Genomic DNA, 17872 nt, shown 5'->3' on the forward strand with positions numbered 1-17872 from the left:
AGGTGTGACAGGACACACATGGAATTTGTCTTTTGGTGCATAGGCTCTCCATGTACATAAAAAAAGGAAAAAGAAAATAGAATACATTGGTCAAGAATCATAAGGCACAACATTTAGTGATAGTCATAGGATATTAAACAAGCAATCAAATTACACTAGGAAAGAAATAAAATATAATAACCATTATATTATATTGTTTTACATATTACATTATATTACATTAGTCATATTATATTAAGCAAAACCCTCTCCTCCCCCCTATTTCCGGGGTATTTCTAGGGATTTGCCCCCTAAGAGCCTACCTTTGGGGGGGAGGGGGGGTTGGAGGGAGGAGGGTTTGGAGGGAGGGGGGCGGAGAGGGGGGTTTGGAGGGAGGGGTTGGAGAGGGGGGGTTTGGAGGGAGGGGTTGGAGAGGGGGGGTTGGAGGGAGGAGGGGGTGGAGGGAGGAGGGGGTGGAGAGGGGGGGTTGGAGGGAGGAGGGGTTTGGAGGGGTGGAAGGAGGGGGTTAGAAAGAAAAGGGCACCCCCTCCTCTCCTCTCCTCCTTCCCTCCCTTACGGGGCGAAGGGCGCCCCATCTACCTGCCCTTCCCCTGATGGAGCCGGGGGGGGGGGGAAGGCTTCCCCGCTCTTTGCAGCTCAGAGGAGCCGAGGCCGAAGCCCCCGAGCGCCCCTCTCCACCGCCCGGGGTGGGGGTTGAGGAGGGCCCCCCCTTCGGGGGTCTCCGCCCCCTCCCTCCCTCCCTCCAGCCCAGCCTCACCTGCCCAGGTTGCTCAGCCTGCTCCGAGGAGGCCATCTTCCCAGACCCGGCTAATCGCGGCGGCGCTGGCAAAGCGAGGGCCGAGGAAGGCGGCGGGGCCAGGCCGGAGCAATCGAGCCCCGAGGCGCCCGATCGGGAGGAGCGCTGGCCTCGACTGCAAAGTTTTTTTGGGGGGGAGGGGAAAAGAGTCTGAATTTCTGATCTGAGGTGCCAAAAAACAAACAAACAAACAAACAACACCCGCTCTGATTTGGGGAGTTTTACCGATTCGATCGATAAGATGCTCATTTTGCTGCTTTATTTTGTTTTCTTGCGGTTTATGTTGTTTCGTTTGTTTCCCAGTACGCTTTGATTGCTTGTTTAGTATCACTTAAGTGCTGCGTCTTTTTATTCTTGATGAATGTATTTTTATTTTCCTTATGTGCACCGAGAGCATCTGCGCCAAAGACAAACTCCTTGTGTGCCCAATCACACTTGGCCAATAAAAGAGTTATGTTATGTTCTAATCCGAATTCTATTCTATTCTAATCCGAATTCTATTCTATTCTATATTCTATTCTATTCTAATCCGAATTCTATTCTATATTCTATTCTATTCTAATCCGAATTCTATTCTATTCTAATCTGAATTCTATTCTATATTCTATTCTAATCCGAATTCTATTCTATTCTATATTCTATTCTATTCTAATCCGAATTCCATTCTATTTTATATTCTATTCTAATCCGAATTCCATTCTATATTCTATTCTATTCTAATCCGAATTCCATTCTATTCTATATTCTATTCTAATCTGAATTCTATTCTATTCTATATTCTATTCTATTCTAATCCGAATTCTATTCTATTCTATATTCTATTCTATTCTAATCCGAATTCCATTCTATTCTATATTCTATTCTAATCTGAATTCTATTCTATATTCTATTCTAATCTGAATTCCATTCTATTCTATATTCTATTCTATTCTAATCTGAATTCTATTCTAGTCTATCATAATCTGAATTCTATTCCATCCGCCCCCTCCCTCCCTCGCCCTCACCTGCCCAGGTTGCTCAGCCTGCTCCGAGGATAGAATTCTATTCTATTCTATTCTAATCCGAATTCTATTCTATTCTATTCTGAATTCTATTTTATTCTAATCTGATTTCTATTCTATTCCATTCTAATCTGCATTCTATTCCATTCTATTCTGAATTCTGTTCTATTCTGAATTCTATTCCATTCTAATCTGAATTCTATTCTAGTCTATCATAATCTGAATTCTATTCCATTCTAATCTGAATTCTATACTATTCTAATCTGAATTATATTCTATTCCATTCTAATCTGAATTCTATTCTATTCTATATTCTATTCTATTCTACTCTCTATATTCTCTTCTATTTTCTATTCTATTCTCTATATTCTCTTCTATTTTCTATTCTATTCTGTTCTCTATATTCTCTTCTCTTCTATTTTCTATTCTGTTCTATTCTGCTCTGCATTCTGTCCTATTCTATTCTCTATATTCTCTTCTATTTTCTTTTCTCTTCCATTCTGCATTCTATTCTGTTCTGCATTCTATTCTATTCTGGAAAAGCAAAAAGTTGTGGTTTGATGTTAATGCCTTATTATTAGAATTTTTTAAAGCAATAAACCGGGAGTTTGATGAAAAAGATGGTATGTTCTGGATGGGAGGCAATGAAAGGGGCCACCCAGCATTGCACAGAACCACAATTGCTGCTGGAATCACACAACCTCATCTCATGATTTGTACCGCATCCTGACGCATTTCTTAACTCGTCCCCAGTTTCTTAACGTAGAAGTTATTTTGCAATGTCATCCTTCTTAATGTAATGTGCACATGGAGTTAATAAAATGCTAAAAGTATTAAGAAGTGCTCTGCCTGTCTATAGAATAGAATAGAATAGAATAGAATAGAATAGAATAACAGAGCTGGAAGGGACCTTGGAGGTCTTCTAGTCCAACACCCTGCTTAGGCAGGAAACCCTACACCACTTCAGACAAAGGGTTATCCAACATCCCCTTAAAAACTTCCAGTGTTGGAGCATTCACAACTTCTGGAGGCAAGTTGTTCCACTGGTTAATTGTTCTCACTGTCAGGAAATTTCTCCTTTAGTTCTAAATTGCTTCTCTCCTTGATTACTTCCCACTCATTAGTTTCCACCCATTTTGTCATTTCACTTTCTTTATGATCTCCCCCCCCACACACACTTTATTCCATATAAAGGGATTTACTTTACATTTCAAAACTACTTTTACAGGCCGATAAACATGATTCTATCTTTATATAAAAACAAACTTAAAATATGGAGTGCATTTAAAACAGTTCAAAGGCCCACCGCAAAATATATGGATTTTGGAATCGATAAAAAACACGTTCACCAACTCAGAATGTTACCTACAGTGATTTTTTTGGCAGGAACTGGGAAGGTGGACGATAAGCAGTTACAAACCCTTTTTGGCTTACAACAAAACTGAAGTTTGAGCAAGGGGTGAAAACTACATTCCCCATCATGCCACAGGATATTGGGAGGGCGCCCGGGAGAAACTACCTTTCCCAGAGTGCCTCACTCATCCCGGGTTCTGATTGGTTTCCTGCAGAGAACTGTCTTCGACAATAGAATTCAAAAGCAAGGGAAGCAAAGCGAAAGCAAAAAAAAAGAAAAGGGATGGCAGAGGGGAATTCAAGGCTACCCCGGTTGAAGCAATGCCTGATCAGGCGGATGGGCCAACAGGTACAGCATGCGGTGGCTGCCCGCACGCTTCAGGAACTGAAGTTGAAAGGTAAAGCTTTCTGCTTTGGGACAGCAGGCACATTCCCCCCACCCCACCCCCACCCGCAGGCAGAGGGTCCACAGGTGAAGTGGCCCACTGTACTACTGCTCTGTGCCACTGGGATACAGATGTTTTGTTTCCTGGGCATTATTTTCTGCTGGAGAGAGAGAGAGAGAGAGAGAGAGAGAGAGAGAGAGAGAAGGACCAGGAGAGACATGATAGCTATGTTCCAATATTTGAGGGGCTGCCACAGAGAGGAGGGGGTCAAGCTATTTTCCAAAGCCCCCGAAGGCCAAACAAGGAACAATGGATGGAAACTAACCAAGGAGAGATTCAACCTGGAAATCAGGAGGAACTTTCTGACAGGGAGAGCAATCCACGCTTGGAACAGAAGTTGCCTTTGGAAGTTGTGGGAGCTTCATCCCTGGAGGCTTTCAAGAAGAGACGGGACTGCCATTGGTCAGAAGTGGTGTAGGGTCTCTTGCTTGAGCAGGGGGTTGGACTAGATCAGCGGTCACCAACTGATGGTCAGTGGACCACTGGTGGTCTGTGAGAAAATTTTGGTGGTCCACAGAAAAAATTATTTGCATTTTTTGTATTGCACTAAATCAGGGCCCGTGGGACGGATACGTGCAATGAAGGCTTGTGTTGCTGCAGAGAGTCTCCCCCTTCGGGGTCTTTTTGTGGGGGTTGGAGTGGGACAGAAATTCCGATTTGCGGTCTACTTCGGCCTCCTGGTGGGGGGCTTTGGGCGAAGGCTGGAGGGAAGAGCCGCTGGTAGTGAAGAACCAGAGGGCCTCATTCCAGTGGGACTGCATCATGGCCTGGAACTGGCTGACCATCTCAGCCTACTGAGCCTCCAAGTGCTGGTCCCTGGCCTTGCACTCCCGCAGGTCTTCCCTCTGCTTGGAAAGCCTATGCTCCTAGTCCTCAGTGAGGTCCTTCTGCTGAGCCTCCTTCTCGGCCAGATCCAATTTGAACTGAGCTGTTTTGCCAACTCTTTTCTCCTGGGGGCTGCTTAGCTCCAGCAACTGCTTCCTGTTGGGGCCCTAAGGAGCCCGGGCAGGCGGGCAGATGAGGAGTGGCCGGGAAGGGAGGGGTGAGTAGAAGCTGACAAGGCACCCCTCGATGTGAGTGACATCCAGTTGGCCACGCCCACCAAGTCACATGACCACCTAGCCCACCCTGCCGGTCATTAGACAGATCGTATTAGTAGTCCACGAGATTTAAAATTATGAATTTGGTGGCCCCTGAGATCCGAAAGGTTGGTGATCCCTGGACTACATGATCTACAAGATCCTTCCAACTCTGTTAATCTGTAATCTGAAAGGCTAAATCTAAACGGGTGGAGCCCTTTTATTAGCGCTGGTACAAAGGGCAGGGAATAAAATGAACACGAGAAACATTCTCGGCCGATGCAAACAAAATTGTTCCATCTTATCCTTTTTTCCCCCCACAGCCTGCAATCTGCTCTCCATTGACTTGGCCTCCCAGCCTGTCACTTTGGTACTGGCTGAAGATGGCACCATAGTAGATGACAATGATTATTTTTGGTGTCTGCCCCCAAACACCAAATTTGGGGTGGTAGCCAAGAATGAGGAATGGACCAGCACAGGTATGAAATTAATGCTTTGGATAGAGAAGCTCCGATCCAAAGAAGTGCAAAGAAGGTTTGTCCCAGGATAGATAACTTTGATGGACATTCAAAAGATGAATTCAAGGATCGGTTGGCCAGTTGTGGCCCGCCAGCGGCCAGCAGAACTGGCAGCAGCGTCGGACAGTGAGGAGGTTGGGGAGGAGCATGGGCCAGCCTTGGAGGCTAGGGAAGGCTCTGATGAGGGCTCTGCATCAGAGGCAGAGACGGGGTCGAGGCCGTCTGGCAGTGATCAGGTGCCTACGGAGCTAGACAGCAGTGAGGCAGAGGAACAGCTGGAGCCTGTTCCCAGTGTGCTCATGTGCAGAGCTGCCAGAAGAAAAGAAGAGCTCAGAAATCAGGGTCAACTTGGGAGTAAAGCCACAGCTGGATGGTGAATGGCCACTCCCATAGGAAATAAAAGAGGAGCGAAAGTCTTTTGCAGGAAACAATTCATTCATTCGTTTGTTTGTTTGTTTGTTTCGGGAGTGTGAAGATCTGTCCGTGAATCTCAGAGACTCTGTGCCCAGTCTTTCCTTGCACAGCACCTCATTTGGGAAAATATTTACATGGCAGCTTTCCAAGAGAGATAAGGTCTGTGGTCATAAATGCACCTTTGAAAGACTGTTTGCCAGTCCTTTGCGGAATGTGAAGGAGAGGAATTCACATTCATTTAATAAAAGCGGTTTTGTCGGGACCAGGACTCTGCTTCCTGCTTTTTGGGGAATCCCAGGTCAGAACATGGCCCTCTGGGTGTCTTATTATGGAGAAGTGTACAGATGTTTGTTTGAGGGTGGGGAGAGAAATTTTAAAAGGCATGTTTTTATTAAAAGACCTAAGCAGTCACGAAAGCTTATGTCTTTTAATAAACAGTGTCCGCGTGAAACAGTGCCAACAGAATCTTTCTGATGTTGGATGATGCCCCGTGTGTGAAATTACACACATCTCTTAATTTTTAATGTCTAGTGGACTCACAATTCCATCCATTCCAGGCGAGGGCACAACTTGGCTACAGGAAGAGATATCAAACACGGATGAAGTGGACAACAGTGGAGAAAAATGGAAAGTCTTGGCCAGGCAGCTGAAGAACGACCTGTCTATCATCGTGCTGATGTCTGAAGAAGATCTCCAGGTAGGAAACGGTCACATCTGCAATAAATATCTCTTGTTCCAGCCTAACTCTAACCCTTGTCACCTTTCTTTTATATATTGACTAGTCGATAACCTGGAGTTGCCCGAGTATTAATTTATAGGGGGGGGGGGGGGGAATGTCCGGACCAAATGTAATTTCTAATCTTCGATTTTCCCCCTTACCAGAAGGAGCTCCCTTGTGGAGTACTGTGAAGCCATTACCATGGCAACTCCACCGCGCTGTACAGTAGGAGCCATTTTACAGCAGTACAGTAGAAGCTATTTTAAGGCACAACAGGCTGCATCTGCAGTTTGGTTGAAAGTGCTCGAGGCATTCTAGAGTATGTATATATATGTATTTGTGTTACAACCCCTGGTATGCCCAAGACTCCTGCCTAATATGTAATACAGCCCAGGTTCAAATCCCAGTAAGGGTATAGCTAGCTGATGAGAGCTAAATAGCTTGAAATAGATCTATACTAGTCTCCCTTTATTTATTTATCAGCACAAATACAACATATATGTATATGTATATGTATATTGGTGGTGGCAAACCTTTTCAGCACCAAGAGCCGAAAAGTGAGTGCGTGCACGCGCTTGACGGGGGCTGCACCCCAGAAGAGGAGCAGCCCAGGGGACATGCACGCACTGGAAAATGAACTTCTGGTTTCCAGTACATGCATGCACGCTGGCCAGCTAGTCTTCTGGTTACTGGTGCACATTTGTGTGCGATGATCAACTGGATGGCGTGCATGCTTGCGCCGGAAAACAGAAGTCCAGCTCTTCCAGTTTCTGGCAATGCCGCAGGCATGAAGGCCAGTTGATTGTCATGCGCACTAGAAACCCGGAAGAGAAACGGGCAATGCCGTACATGCCAGGCGACATGGCTCTGTATGCCACTTCGGGCATGCATGCCAGTGGTGGGTTCCGGATCCTGTTGCAACTGGTACGGTGCAATGGGACCTGGCATCCACCATATGAACGTGCGCGGCGCATGCCTCCTTACCTCTTGCAAGGCCTCCGTGACGCTCCAGCTGCTCAGCGGAGCATCGCACAGGTGCCTTGTGCTCTGTGGGCATAAGGAGCTTGGGCGCGTGGGTGGGCCCTCCGGAGCACCGTACCAGAACAGTACCCGATGCTCCGGGCAGGCACCAGTACGCCTGTACCGGGGCGTACTGCCTGCAATCTACCACTGATGCATGCTGTAGGTACGCCATCACAGATATATATATATATATATATATATATATATATATATATATATATATATATATATATATATATATATATATATATATATATATATATATATATATATATATATATATATATATATATATATATATATAAATTGAGTAAATAGATCTATATGGCCGCCCATTTTGGAATCTCGCATCAGCAAAGCTGGCATTCCTTCCAATGGCCACATTTAATGAGGGTTTTGAGCGAAGTGGGGGTGGCCTGAGCATCCCTCACCTTGGCTACCAAGAGTTGGTTCCTGTCTTCTCCCAGGCACTCGTTGAGGTACCGTGTTCAGATCTGGCTCGAGAACTTGCCGAGAACCCGCTTCAAACCCAAAGGTTACAAGAGACCCTTCAGGAGACCCTGGATAGGCGGGAAGAGGAGAGACGATCCCGTCAGCTTCTGGAACTTTACCTGCAGGCCATAAAAAAGGAGAATCGGGCTCCATCCACAGCACACGGTAATAAAAACCATTTGGAGAAGTACTGCCTAGTAACCAAGGAAGGATGGAGCAGACATGTTACTACCAATGGTGTAAAAATACTCCTTGACTTACCGTATATCCCCGAAAATAAGACAGGGTCTTATTTGCTTTTGACTCCCGAAATAAGCGCTTGGACTTATTTTCGGGGAGGTCTTATTATTTTTGAGGTGCAGGAGGCGGCGAGCGTGGTCACCTCATGGCTGCGGCTGTGTTGCAATATTTTCAGGGAGGGATTATTTTAGTGTATGCGCTCAAAAGCCCGATTGGGCTTATTATCCGGGGAGAGGTCTTATTTTCAGGGAAAACAGGGTAAAACAGTTAATTTAATGACCGTTCAAAATTACAACAGCATTGAAAAAGTGATGTAGTATGACCGGTTTTTTTTAAAAAAATTTAAATTTATTTTCCATTTTTTAAAAAATATAAACATTTCATCGCTCCTGAAGCAGTGTGTCGTCTGGGTACACCCTTCTACAAATTTTATACATTGAACAATTACACCTTGTGTAACTCTTCATTTCCCTCATAACATATATTTTAATAAAAATACAGTAATAATATTAAACAAGATTATTTTCATCATCCTCATGTTATCAGTTGCCCTTTCATTCTTATCTCTATCTTAATGTATTTTCTATTCTTCTTGTTGTCTTCTTCCTTTATTTCTAATTTTGTTTTTTATTCTCCAACCATTGGTAAAATGCTTCCCATATCATATAATGATCAGTTTGTTCCTTCTCCTTAATTGCTAGTGTTAGTCTATTCATTTCTGCACATTTTCCTAATCACCTTCTCTTCAGTAGGAATCTCTTCACTTCTCTATATACCTACATACCTACATACCTACATATAAAATATATATTTTCTTTGTTGTAAGTTTCATGTAAGATCCCCACCAAAAAATATTTCTGGTTTATGATCGTTTTTCACGATGGTTGCAGCATTCCTGTGATCACATGATCACAATTTGGGAACTTGGCAACTGACTCGTATTTTATGACGGTTGCAGCGTCCCAGGACCAAGTGATCCCCTTTTGCGACCTTCTGACAAGTCAATGGGGAAGCCAGATTCACTTAAGAACCACTAACTTGTTGTTACTAACTTAACAACTGCAGTTGTTACTAACTTAACAACTGCAGTTGTTACTAACTTAACAACTGCAGTTACTAAGTTGTTACTAACTTAACAACTGCAGCAATTAACAACTGTGGCAAGAAAGGTTGTGAAATGGGGCAAAACTCACTTAACCAGTGCCTCACTTAGCAACAGAAATGTTGGGCTCAATTATGGTCGTATGTACCTATACCTATACACCCTTCTCCTTCAAATAGCAACCACCGAATTTTCACATTTTTTTTAACTTGGTGCCAGGACAATGCTAGGAGTTCCTTGACATTATTTTAATTTATGGAACCTTTTCAAGCAAGCCATGATGAAAGCGTGGTTGATAAAAAAAACTGGTTTTCTCGGTGAGCCAAAGACAAGAGAGGATTTAAATGGAACAAGCCATTCTGTGCGGGTTCGAGCATGTTTCGAATTGTTACACTTGAACAGGGCTTACAAACATTATGATCTTGGGAGAGGCTCTAAAGCAGTGTTTCTCAAACTTGGCGACTTTAAGTCCTGTGGACTTCAACTCCCAGAATTCCCCCACCAGCTATGCTGGCTGGGGGATTCTGGGAGTTGAAGTCCACAGGACTTAAAGTCGCCAAGTTTGAGAAACACTGCTCTAAAGTGATTAATAATTGCTGGTTTGCCAGCTATAGCCGGACAATAACCATTACTAATTCTGAGCCAAAGTGCTGTGTATATCCCATTGATTGTAAGATGCTTCAGAGATTATTTTGAGTGGACAAACTACTGCACGCATGTTTTATTTACCGGGATTTTTGCAGTATAAGACACTCTGAAGTATAAGACGCAACTAGCTTTTGGGGAGGAAAACAAGAAAAAAAAATCTGCCTCTGCCTCCTAGCAATTTTGCCTCCTTGCAGCAAACAGAAAACAGCCTATTTCAGTTTCAGTACAGCCTGATTAGCCCAAGCAGCTGATTGTGGGATCAGCCTCCCACGATCAGCTGTTTCAGGCTGGAGGGATTGCTATAGCCTTTTGCTGCCTCCGCGTGCCCCATTTTCGGCCTTCACATTCCGTTTTCAGCCTTCGCACGCCCTGTTTTTGTCCCATTTTCCACCTGTTTCAGACGGCGGGGATCAGAATGGGCGGAAAATGGGGCATGCGGAGGTTGAAAACGGGGCACGCAGAGGCCAAAAATGGGGTGCGTGGAGGTGGCAATAGGCAATGGCAATCCCTGCAGCCTGAAACAGCTGATGGTTGGGAGTTTGATCCAACCAACAATCAGCTGCTAATCAGGCTATGCTGAAGCTGAAACAGTCTGTTTACTGTTTGCTGCAAGGAGTCAAATTGCTGGGAGGCAGAGGCCAACAGGTGGGGGCCAGCAGGTGGGCGGGGCTACATTTGGTATATAAGACACACCCAAATTTTCACCCTCTTTTTTTGCGGGGGGGAGGGAAGTGCATCTTATACTCCCAAAAATACGGTATTTTATTTCTTTATCTGATTTGTTTTAGTGGTTTACTTAGGCTTATATTGGGAGCTGAGGGTCAGGGAGGGGGGATTTCAGATAGAGGCATTTTGATAGCCAAAACAAAGTACTTTTATCTTGGGAACCAAGGACATTTTCACACTTGGTTGGACCATGCGACTGATTGTTTTGAGAAAGTAGAAAACCTTTTATCTTTAATAAGGTGAAAACCGTGGGAGATTTCAGAGTCGGTCCTCACCAAATAGGTGCCAATACGATATTTCCAATAAAAGTAATCTTTGAGGAGTTCAATTGCCTCGGAGCCTTGCTTGCAATGGATGTATTACTTTGAACTCTAACACCTTGCTTCAAAAGTCTCATTTAAGAGACCCAGACTCTTCTCTTTGTGTCTAACATCAGAACCAGAGGAAAAATCCGGGCGTGACAGCGATACTGTGGACATGGGGAGCATTGGACCAAGTTCAGTCGAAAGGACACAGTTGAGCGACCGCGTCATTGCTGTGCTGAAAGAAAAACCTGCCCCAGAACTCAACCTGGCTAGTCAGGATTTAGAGGTGGGTAAATGCAGAGTGATTTTTCCCTACCAGCATTTGAGCTAGAAAAAAGAACATTTCTAAAATCTCTTTTGTTTTCTGCCGCAGCTGGTTTGCAAAGAAGATTCAGAAGCTCTTTGTCAGGCCCTACGTTGGGACAAACACAAGACCGAAACCTTAAAGGAAGCGTGTGGGCAGGAGCTTTCAAGGCGACTGCAACAATTTCACTCTCTAAATTCACTGAGGAGCATCTCCAAAGGGAAGAAAAAACAGCCAGAGCCTGGGGAACAGTCGAGTTCTAAACGCAGGAAGTAAAAAGCCCTGGAAGTCGGGAATTTTTGATGGATTAATCACCTTTTTGGTTTTCCCGAAGGGTGCAAACTCCTTGTCCTGACAAAAAACCCTTTTATTAATTGACTGTGAATTCTGCTCATTCCAATCCAGCAAAGTCTTTCAAGGGAGGATTTATGGTCACAGACCTTATCTGGCTTGGAGAGCTACCAAGCCGATATCTGCAAAACTTGGCAAGGAGCCTCGGAGAGTCACGAACCAATGAAACAAACTAATTGTCTCCTGCAAACTCCACTCCCCTTTCGCTCCTCTTTTATTTCCTCTGGGAGGGGCCATTCATCGTCTACCTGTGGCCTTACTCCCAAGTCGACCCCTGTTCTTTAGCTGTTCCCTTCGTCTGGCAACTCTGCGCATGCGCACACTGGGAACAGGCTCCAGCTGTTCTTCTGCCTCACTGATGTCTGACTCTGAAGGTAGCTGATAACTGGCATACGGCCCTGGTCCCCTCTCTGCCTCTGACACAGAGCCCTCATTAGAGCCTTCCCCCGACTCCAGGACTGGCCCATGTTCCTCCACCACCTCCTCACTGTCCGAATCCACCGCCAGCTCTGCTGGCCGCTGGTGGGCCAAAACAGTCATCTCTTTTCCAATGAAATAAAAGCAAAAGGCATTTGAGGACTCTGTGGTATCTCACTTCATCAAACTATTTATTAACAGGAGGTGCTAGACCAAGACAAAAGTATTTTCCTTTTTAACCTTCAAAGATTTATGGTGCATTTTGAAATACAATGATGTTTTGAACAAGGCCCTTTCTTTGAGGACTCTACTATGTTAATTATTATATATTTTTAAAAAATACATTTATATTTAAGAGGTAAAGGCTTTGAATTATTAGCTACCATTTTGACCGCTGATTGAGCAATTAAAGTTCAATATTACATAGGCTTGCCTTGGGAAACCTATTCAAGTAGGACTGCCCTTCATGGTAATTTGTAGAAGTAGTAGTGATTTGTAAAATAAAACTGAGTTAAACAGTCGTGTTTCTTCTCTCTCTCCCTCCCTCTCTCTCTCTCTCTCTCTCTCTCTCTCTCACACACACACACACACAGAGTTAAATCCAAATATATTTGTTTCTAACTAAACCAGGTGTGTTCACTGAAGCACTAAATAAAGAATATATCTGAAACCACAGGAGATATTTCACTCTCAATTGAAGGCAGCACAAAGGTTAGGGACATGTAGTAATATTTTATTTCCACATGGAACAATTGTATGGGGAAACAACTCAGCACTGGCGCAAAAAAAACAGGAAAGACGAGCTGGCGTACACACCATTCTTAGCTTGCCCATAAGCCTCTTTATGGACCTCTTAAAGATGTCTTACAATCTTTGTGATTGTGTTTTGTTTCTCTTCCATTCAGAGGGTGGCCATGCTGTAGATATCGAGGGCATGGAAAATCCACAATCATGACAATGCCCAAATGTGGCTTCTGCTTTTGTTCCCTTGCCAGCCCCTCTAAGTGGCACGCAACGATTCCGTCAATGCAAACATGGAAACTATGCTTGTAGTGATAACTTAAAATAAATGCAGTCAAAATGCAGTTTGAAAGTGGCGCTCTCACAATTCTAGCAAGGCGTTTTTGAGGCTTCATACGTTTTAAGTTTATAGAGCTTGGCTCCTGGCGTTTTCAATATGTTTGCTAAAAATACAGTCAAAATTGTGAATACAGTGTAGCTTTGCAGCAGCCCCACAAACAAAGCCTAAGCATAAAATATTAGCTTTCTTCTTTTTTTTCTGTATTTTTTTTTTAAAGAAATCACATTCTCAACTTTTGGAATAAGAATGTGCCTGAAATGTGATAGTCTAAGCCTGCATAAAACCCAGGAGCTTGAGAGGACCAGAATAAAATTGTCTTTGAGCCACTGAAGCAGAAGGAAAAAAGGAATGCCAGTTTGCTGATTTCTTTTTGTATACATCCTTCCTTAATCTTACCATATTTGGTGATTCTGTTATTTCTGTCTATTTGGGCTGCTAGAGCCACTTAAAAGTAAAATTACGTGTTTCACAGAAATTCCTTAGAAGAAAGAATAATTTCATGTTTTCCCTTTGGGAAATAGCTTCGATAGGAATTTTACAGACATGGGATCTCTACATTTTTTGTTAAATTAAGCAGAAGCCTGAAGACGTTTACAAGCATGTTTTGCTGATGGATATTGTTAAGGTAAAGGTTCCCCTCGCACATATGTGCTAGTCGTTCCCGACTCTAGGGGGCGATGCTCATCTCCATTTCAAAGCCGAAGAACCAACGCTGTCCAAAGACATCTCCATGATCATGTGCCCGGCATGACTCAATGCTGAAGGTGCACAGAACACTGTTACTTTCCCATCAAAGATGGTCCCTATTTACTTGCATTTTTACGTGCTTTCGAACTGCTAGGTTGGCAGAAGCTGGGACAAGTCACGGGAGCTCACTCCGTTATGCGGCGCTAGGGATTCGAACCGCGAACCGCCAACCTTTCTGATCGACAATCCCATACAGAAGACCAAATGAGAAATGGTTCTTTTCGTATATTCTACATACAACAAGTACATTTAAAACATGAGCAAAGTTGTGTTTTGCCACACACGAGATGTGGGGGGGGGGTGGAAAACGATGGTGGGCACCATTAAAAGCCAGCAGGAGCATCTGCGTGGGGGTGAGGAGATCCAACAACAATATAAACAAAATTTTCGGTAGGTACACTTCTAATACCAATAGAAAGTGAAACTGAATTACAGAAGAGGGTTTACTCCCAAAAGTCACCAGTCAGATCCACTCTTCAGTCCATCCGGGCAAGAAACAATTGGTTAGCAAGAGGAGAAGGTTTTCCAGAAGAAGTTTTTACAGGATGCCTTTTCCCTAGTTGGGGGCTGAGGAGCAGGCACTCTGTGTTCTCTCGGTCCAGCTCCAATTTTCTCCTGCCTTGACGGATGGGATGTATTCATGTGCGATGATGCCCGTTCAGTCAGCCCCGAGAGGAGAACCAGTAACTCCTTCTTTTCGAGGTCTGCTGGTGCCTGAAAATACTTGCAAACGAAGCAAAAGCGAATTAAGCATTGTTGTGGAAAGACGTGAGGAAAAGCGAGGCTTTAAAATTTAAAGGCTGGGAGATTTAATACATTAATACAAGCGAGAGAATTCAGAGATATTTCACAAGAAGAGTCCTCCACTCCTCTGCTCGCAACAGAATACCTTATGCCACCGGGCTTGAAATTTGGGGCTTAGACAATTTAGGACTACGCCACCTTCGGTCTGACCTGAGCATAGTACACAAAATTATCTGCTACGACATCCTACCTGTCAACGACTACTTCAGCTTCAACCTTAATAATACACGAGCACACAATAGATACACCCTTAAGGTAAACCGCTCCAAACTCGATTGCAGAAAATACGACTTCAGCAACAGTGGTCAATGCCTGGAACCCCCAAAACCTTAACCTTAGACTGTCTACTGTTGACCTCACCCCATTCCTAAGAGGTCCGTAAAGGGGGCGTGCATAAGTGCACCAGCGTGCCTACCGTCCCTGTCCTACTGTCCCCATTTATTTGTACTCGTTTCCTGTGTTCAAGTCCATGTTTATACTTAATATCTGTTATCTTATATATGCTTGACAAAATAAATGAAATGAAAAAATGAAAATTAAAAATGTAAGCTGCCTTGCCTTGAGATGTGGCAAATAATCCTGCTCAGTTTCATGCACAGACAGACCCTTCCTTATTCCTGAAGATCCTTTCGACCGGACATGGAAAAGCTCAAATATGCCCAGTAAGAGTTAAGGACGTTTCAAACTGCTGTAGAATCTGCTCTCCTTATAATTAATCTTAACAAAGTGCTATTAAAAATGTGGCGAAACGTAAACCGTGAGATTTTGAGGCTTCCTCTTCCCATGTTCTCAAGAAGGGAACACCTATCTCTGTGATAGTTTCAAAGGATGCTCCCACAGCTGAATGACTATGCCTTGATTCAAAAGCATCACACATAGAAAGAAAGTAGCATGCCAAGGGAAAAAGCTTTTACCAACTCAAAATTTATTTTGAGGATTGGCGGTCTTGTACTCTGAAGTAGAAATTAAGCAAGCAGGATTCCTTGTTGTGCTTTCCTTTCACTCTAGTCCGTTTCATTTATAAAAGCGCTCTATGAAAGCAGCAGCTATCAGCCGTTAAATCTATCAGGCTGCCATGCTGCAGCTTGTACAAGAATTTGGAAGAAAAATAGATTTTGAATGGTAGGTTTCAATGGAGTGATCTTTGAATCTGTTTCGGAAGGGAAGTACCATAATTCAAACATTCCGAGCTGAAAACTTTTTAAAACATTTTTTTTTTAAATTCTTTCTGCCAACCCATAGCCATTATTTTGATGAAGGTGAAGATGTAGTGGATCTTTTTAATGAGAAGTATACAATGGAAATTCAAGAGAAAGCTTATCAATGCCTCAGAGGTATTTCCTGATTCTGACAGGCTATTTCCTGATTCTTTGTATTATCTTCTCCCAATTTTTGCTTTGAAACGGTATCGCCTTAGCATTGGTTATTATTTGCCTCCCTTTTCATTAAAATGTTTCCAAAGCAGGATCCCCATCAAGGTGTAAACACATTGTGGACACATTCAGGGTACAAGAAAAAGCAAATCATTTAGCCAATAATGTATCCCCCAAGCTAACCCAGTGGACTTCAATTCAAGCTTATTTTAAAATACTCCGGACCGCAACTTCTATGCTATCTGTAGCTGATGAATATTCTGGCTATATTTTATCAGCAAAAGAACAGGATTTCTTCTGCCCTCGGCTTACCTTGCTGTGTTGCCTCAACAGCCCTTCTGGGACAGGAAGTACACCCGTTCTGTCACTCCCCATGGCTCTGGGAAACAGGACCAGCCCCAGAAGGAACAGGCAGAGTGGGGAGAACGCTTGCAATGCCATTTAGCTCAGATGTAGTCTGAACTTCACCTGCTTGCAAGATATATGTTGTGCTTTTTTAGACATTGGGGGGGGGAGGGAGATTTTGTTTTCCAATCTGCTAGGTTTTATGAGCCGTTCAACCCCCCCCCCCACCTCACCCAACCATCCTTTCTTTCCGAACTCTAGCAATGACGCATGAGCTGGGCCGCAATTAAGTCTCCAAATTGTGCATTTTGTATGCTTTAACCCTTAATTAGAGTCTCTGGGTGTCAATCCCATTAAAGCATATTTGCCATCAATTTAAGCTGTATGTGCATTTTTATTTGCTAAAAACACCCCCACCCCTCTCCATCCGACTAAACCTCATTTCCTCACCATTATTCACACAATGATTAGGACACTTTGAGTACAAAATAGTGTGATTTAGCAAAGTAATGATTCACTGCTGCAAACTGAGCAGAGGGGAGCAAGGAAGCCAGCTCAAGAGAACCACAAGTCTTGAGATGGTTTTATAATGAGAAGCAAAAGCAAAAAAAAGTCTGCTATTAATGATGAAAAATTTCCAAGCAAAAATAAAAACGCCAAAGGACAAAATGTTGGCAAAAATGAGGCAAGGTATATAGTGCAGATGAAACATATTCAAAATTAGAACGAACCTGGGAAAGATTCAAAATAAAGGCAAAATTTATTACTACTAGTAGTAAGGAATAACGAAGGTATTAGGTAGAAGCAAATGAAAAAGTCTATAGTGGGGAAGGCATGTTACAGGGTGCTAAAATATTAGAAGGCACACAGAAAATCAATAGACTTTGTTTCTCATAATACTGGATTGCAGTATCACCCAATAAAATTGGTTGTCGGGAGATTCCGTAAACAACAAACTCGCGTTAGCTCTTATACAATGTGGAATTGATTGATGACATTCACTGTCATAAGATGCAGTGAAGGTTACTTAGAAGCCTAGTTATGAGGACAAAATAAAATAATCCAGGATGGAAATGTTTAACTTTGTTCTGTTATTATTAATAAAATGTTTTATTAACTGCAATATAGAACTGTCTAAAAAGAAAATACCATTCAGTGATGGGCAGGGATCACATATATCATTTTGAACGTATAGCAATCGCACTTATGACTTATATACCGCTTCACAGCCCTCTATGCGACTTACAGAGGCAGCCTATTGCCCCAACAATTTGGATGGAAGGCTGAGTCAACCTTGAGCCTGGTGGGATTTGAACTGCCAAATTGCAGGCAGCCGATAGTCAGCAGAAGTAACTTGCAGTACTGCACTCTAACCACTATGCCACCGAGGCTCTGTATAATATAATGTATATTGTGGTTGGACCTATTTTGTGAAAACCTGAAAGCCAATTCGAATGTAAAAATATGTCTAAAGTATTTTCAAGAAGGGGCAGGAACTATTCCTTTATGAAAGCAGGAAAGATCTCAAGATATGTATTTTTTTCCTTATTCTTCTCCAGTGCCTGTAGCTTTACTGATGGTAGATGCTA

The 17872-nt window shown here is 43.2% G+C and overlaps 2 protein-coding genes across 5 annotated transcripts in view; one reads left to right on the plus strand and one right to left on the minus strand.

The window, feature by feature from the left end:
* Window positions 1-3285, minus strand: part of PEX14 (peroxisomal biogenesis factor 14) — a 145874-nt gene extending 142589 nt beyond the window's left edge. For 2 of the 3 annotated variants that reach the window (XM_081955514.1, XM_081955513.1), the window contains exon 1: window positions 758-906. In XM_081955514.1, coding sequence (XP_081811640.1) covers window positions 758-793 — 36 coding nt within the window. In that variant the 5' untranslated portion in view covers window positions 794-906. Of the gene's footprint in view, window positions 1-757; window positions 907-3162 lie in introns of those variants that run through there. The other variant, XM_081955515.1, reaches the window with a different exon arrangement.
* A 110-nt stretch (window positions 3286-3395) lies between these two features.
* Window positions 3396-12092, plus strand: DFFA (DNA fragmentation factor subunit alpha). Of its 2 annotated transcripts, none has more exons than XM_081954736.1 (6): window positions 3396-3548; window positions 4999-5154; window positions 6165-6304; window positions 7816-8005; window positions 10987-11147; window positions 11235-12092. In XM_081954736.1, exons 1-6 carry the CDS (start codon window positions 3434-3436, stop codon window positions 11439-11441), a joined length of 969 nt encoding a protein of 322 aa, XP_081810862.1. In that variant the 5' UTR covers window positions 3396-3433; the 3' UTR covers window positions 11442-12092. The 2 variants fall into 2 exon arrangements, with proteins under 2 accessions (XP_081810862.1, XP_081810863.1); XM_081954737.1 differs by having other exon boundaries at window positions 10993-11147.
* The last annotated feature ends 5780 nt before the right edge of the window (window positions 12093-17872 follow it).

The sequence above is a fragment of the Natrix helvetica genome (assembly GCF_964273705.1).
Source record: "Natrix helvetica genome assembly, chromosome: 5".
Taxonomy (NCBI): domain Eukaryota; kingdom Metazoa; phylum Chordata; class Lepidosauria; order Squamata; family Natricidae; genus Natrix; species Natrix helvetica.

Coding starts and splice junctions, on each gene's coding strand:
- DFFA (XM_081954736.1), top strand. CDS start 3,434: ATGGCAGAGGGGAATTCAAGGCTACCCCGGTTGAAGCAATGCCTGATC. Junction 5,155..6,164: donor TGAGGAATGGACCAGCACAG/GTATGAAATTAA, acceptor CATCCATTCCAG/GCGAGGGCACAACTTGGCTA. Junction 11,148..11,234: donor TGGCTAGTCAGGATTTAGAG/GTGGGTAAATGC, acceptor TTTCTGCCGCAG/CTGGTTTGCAAAGAAGATTC.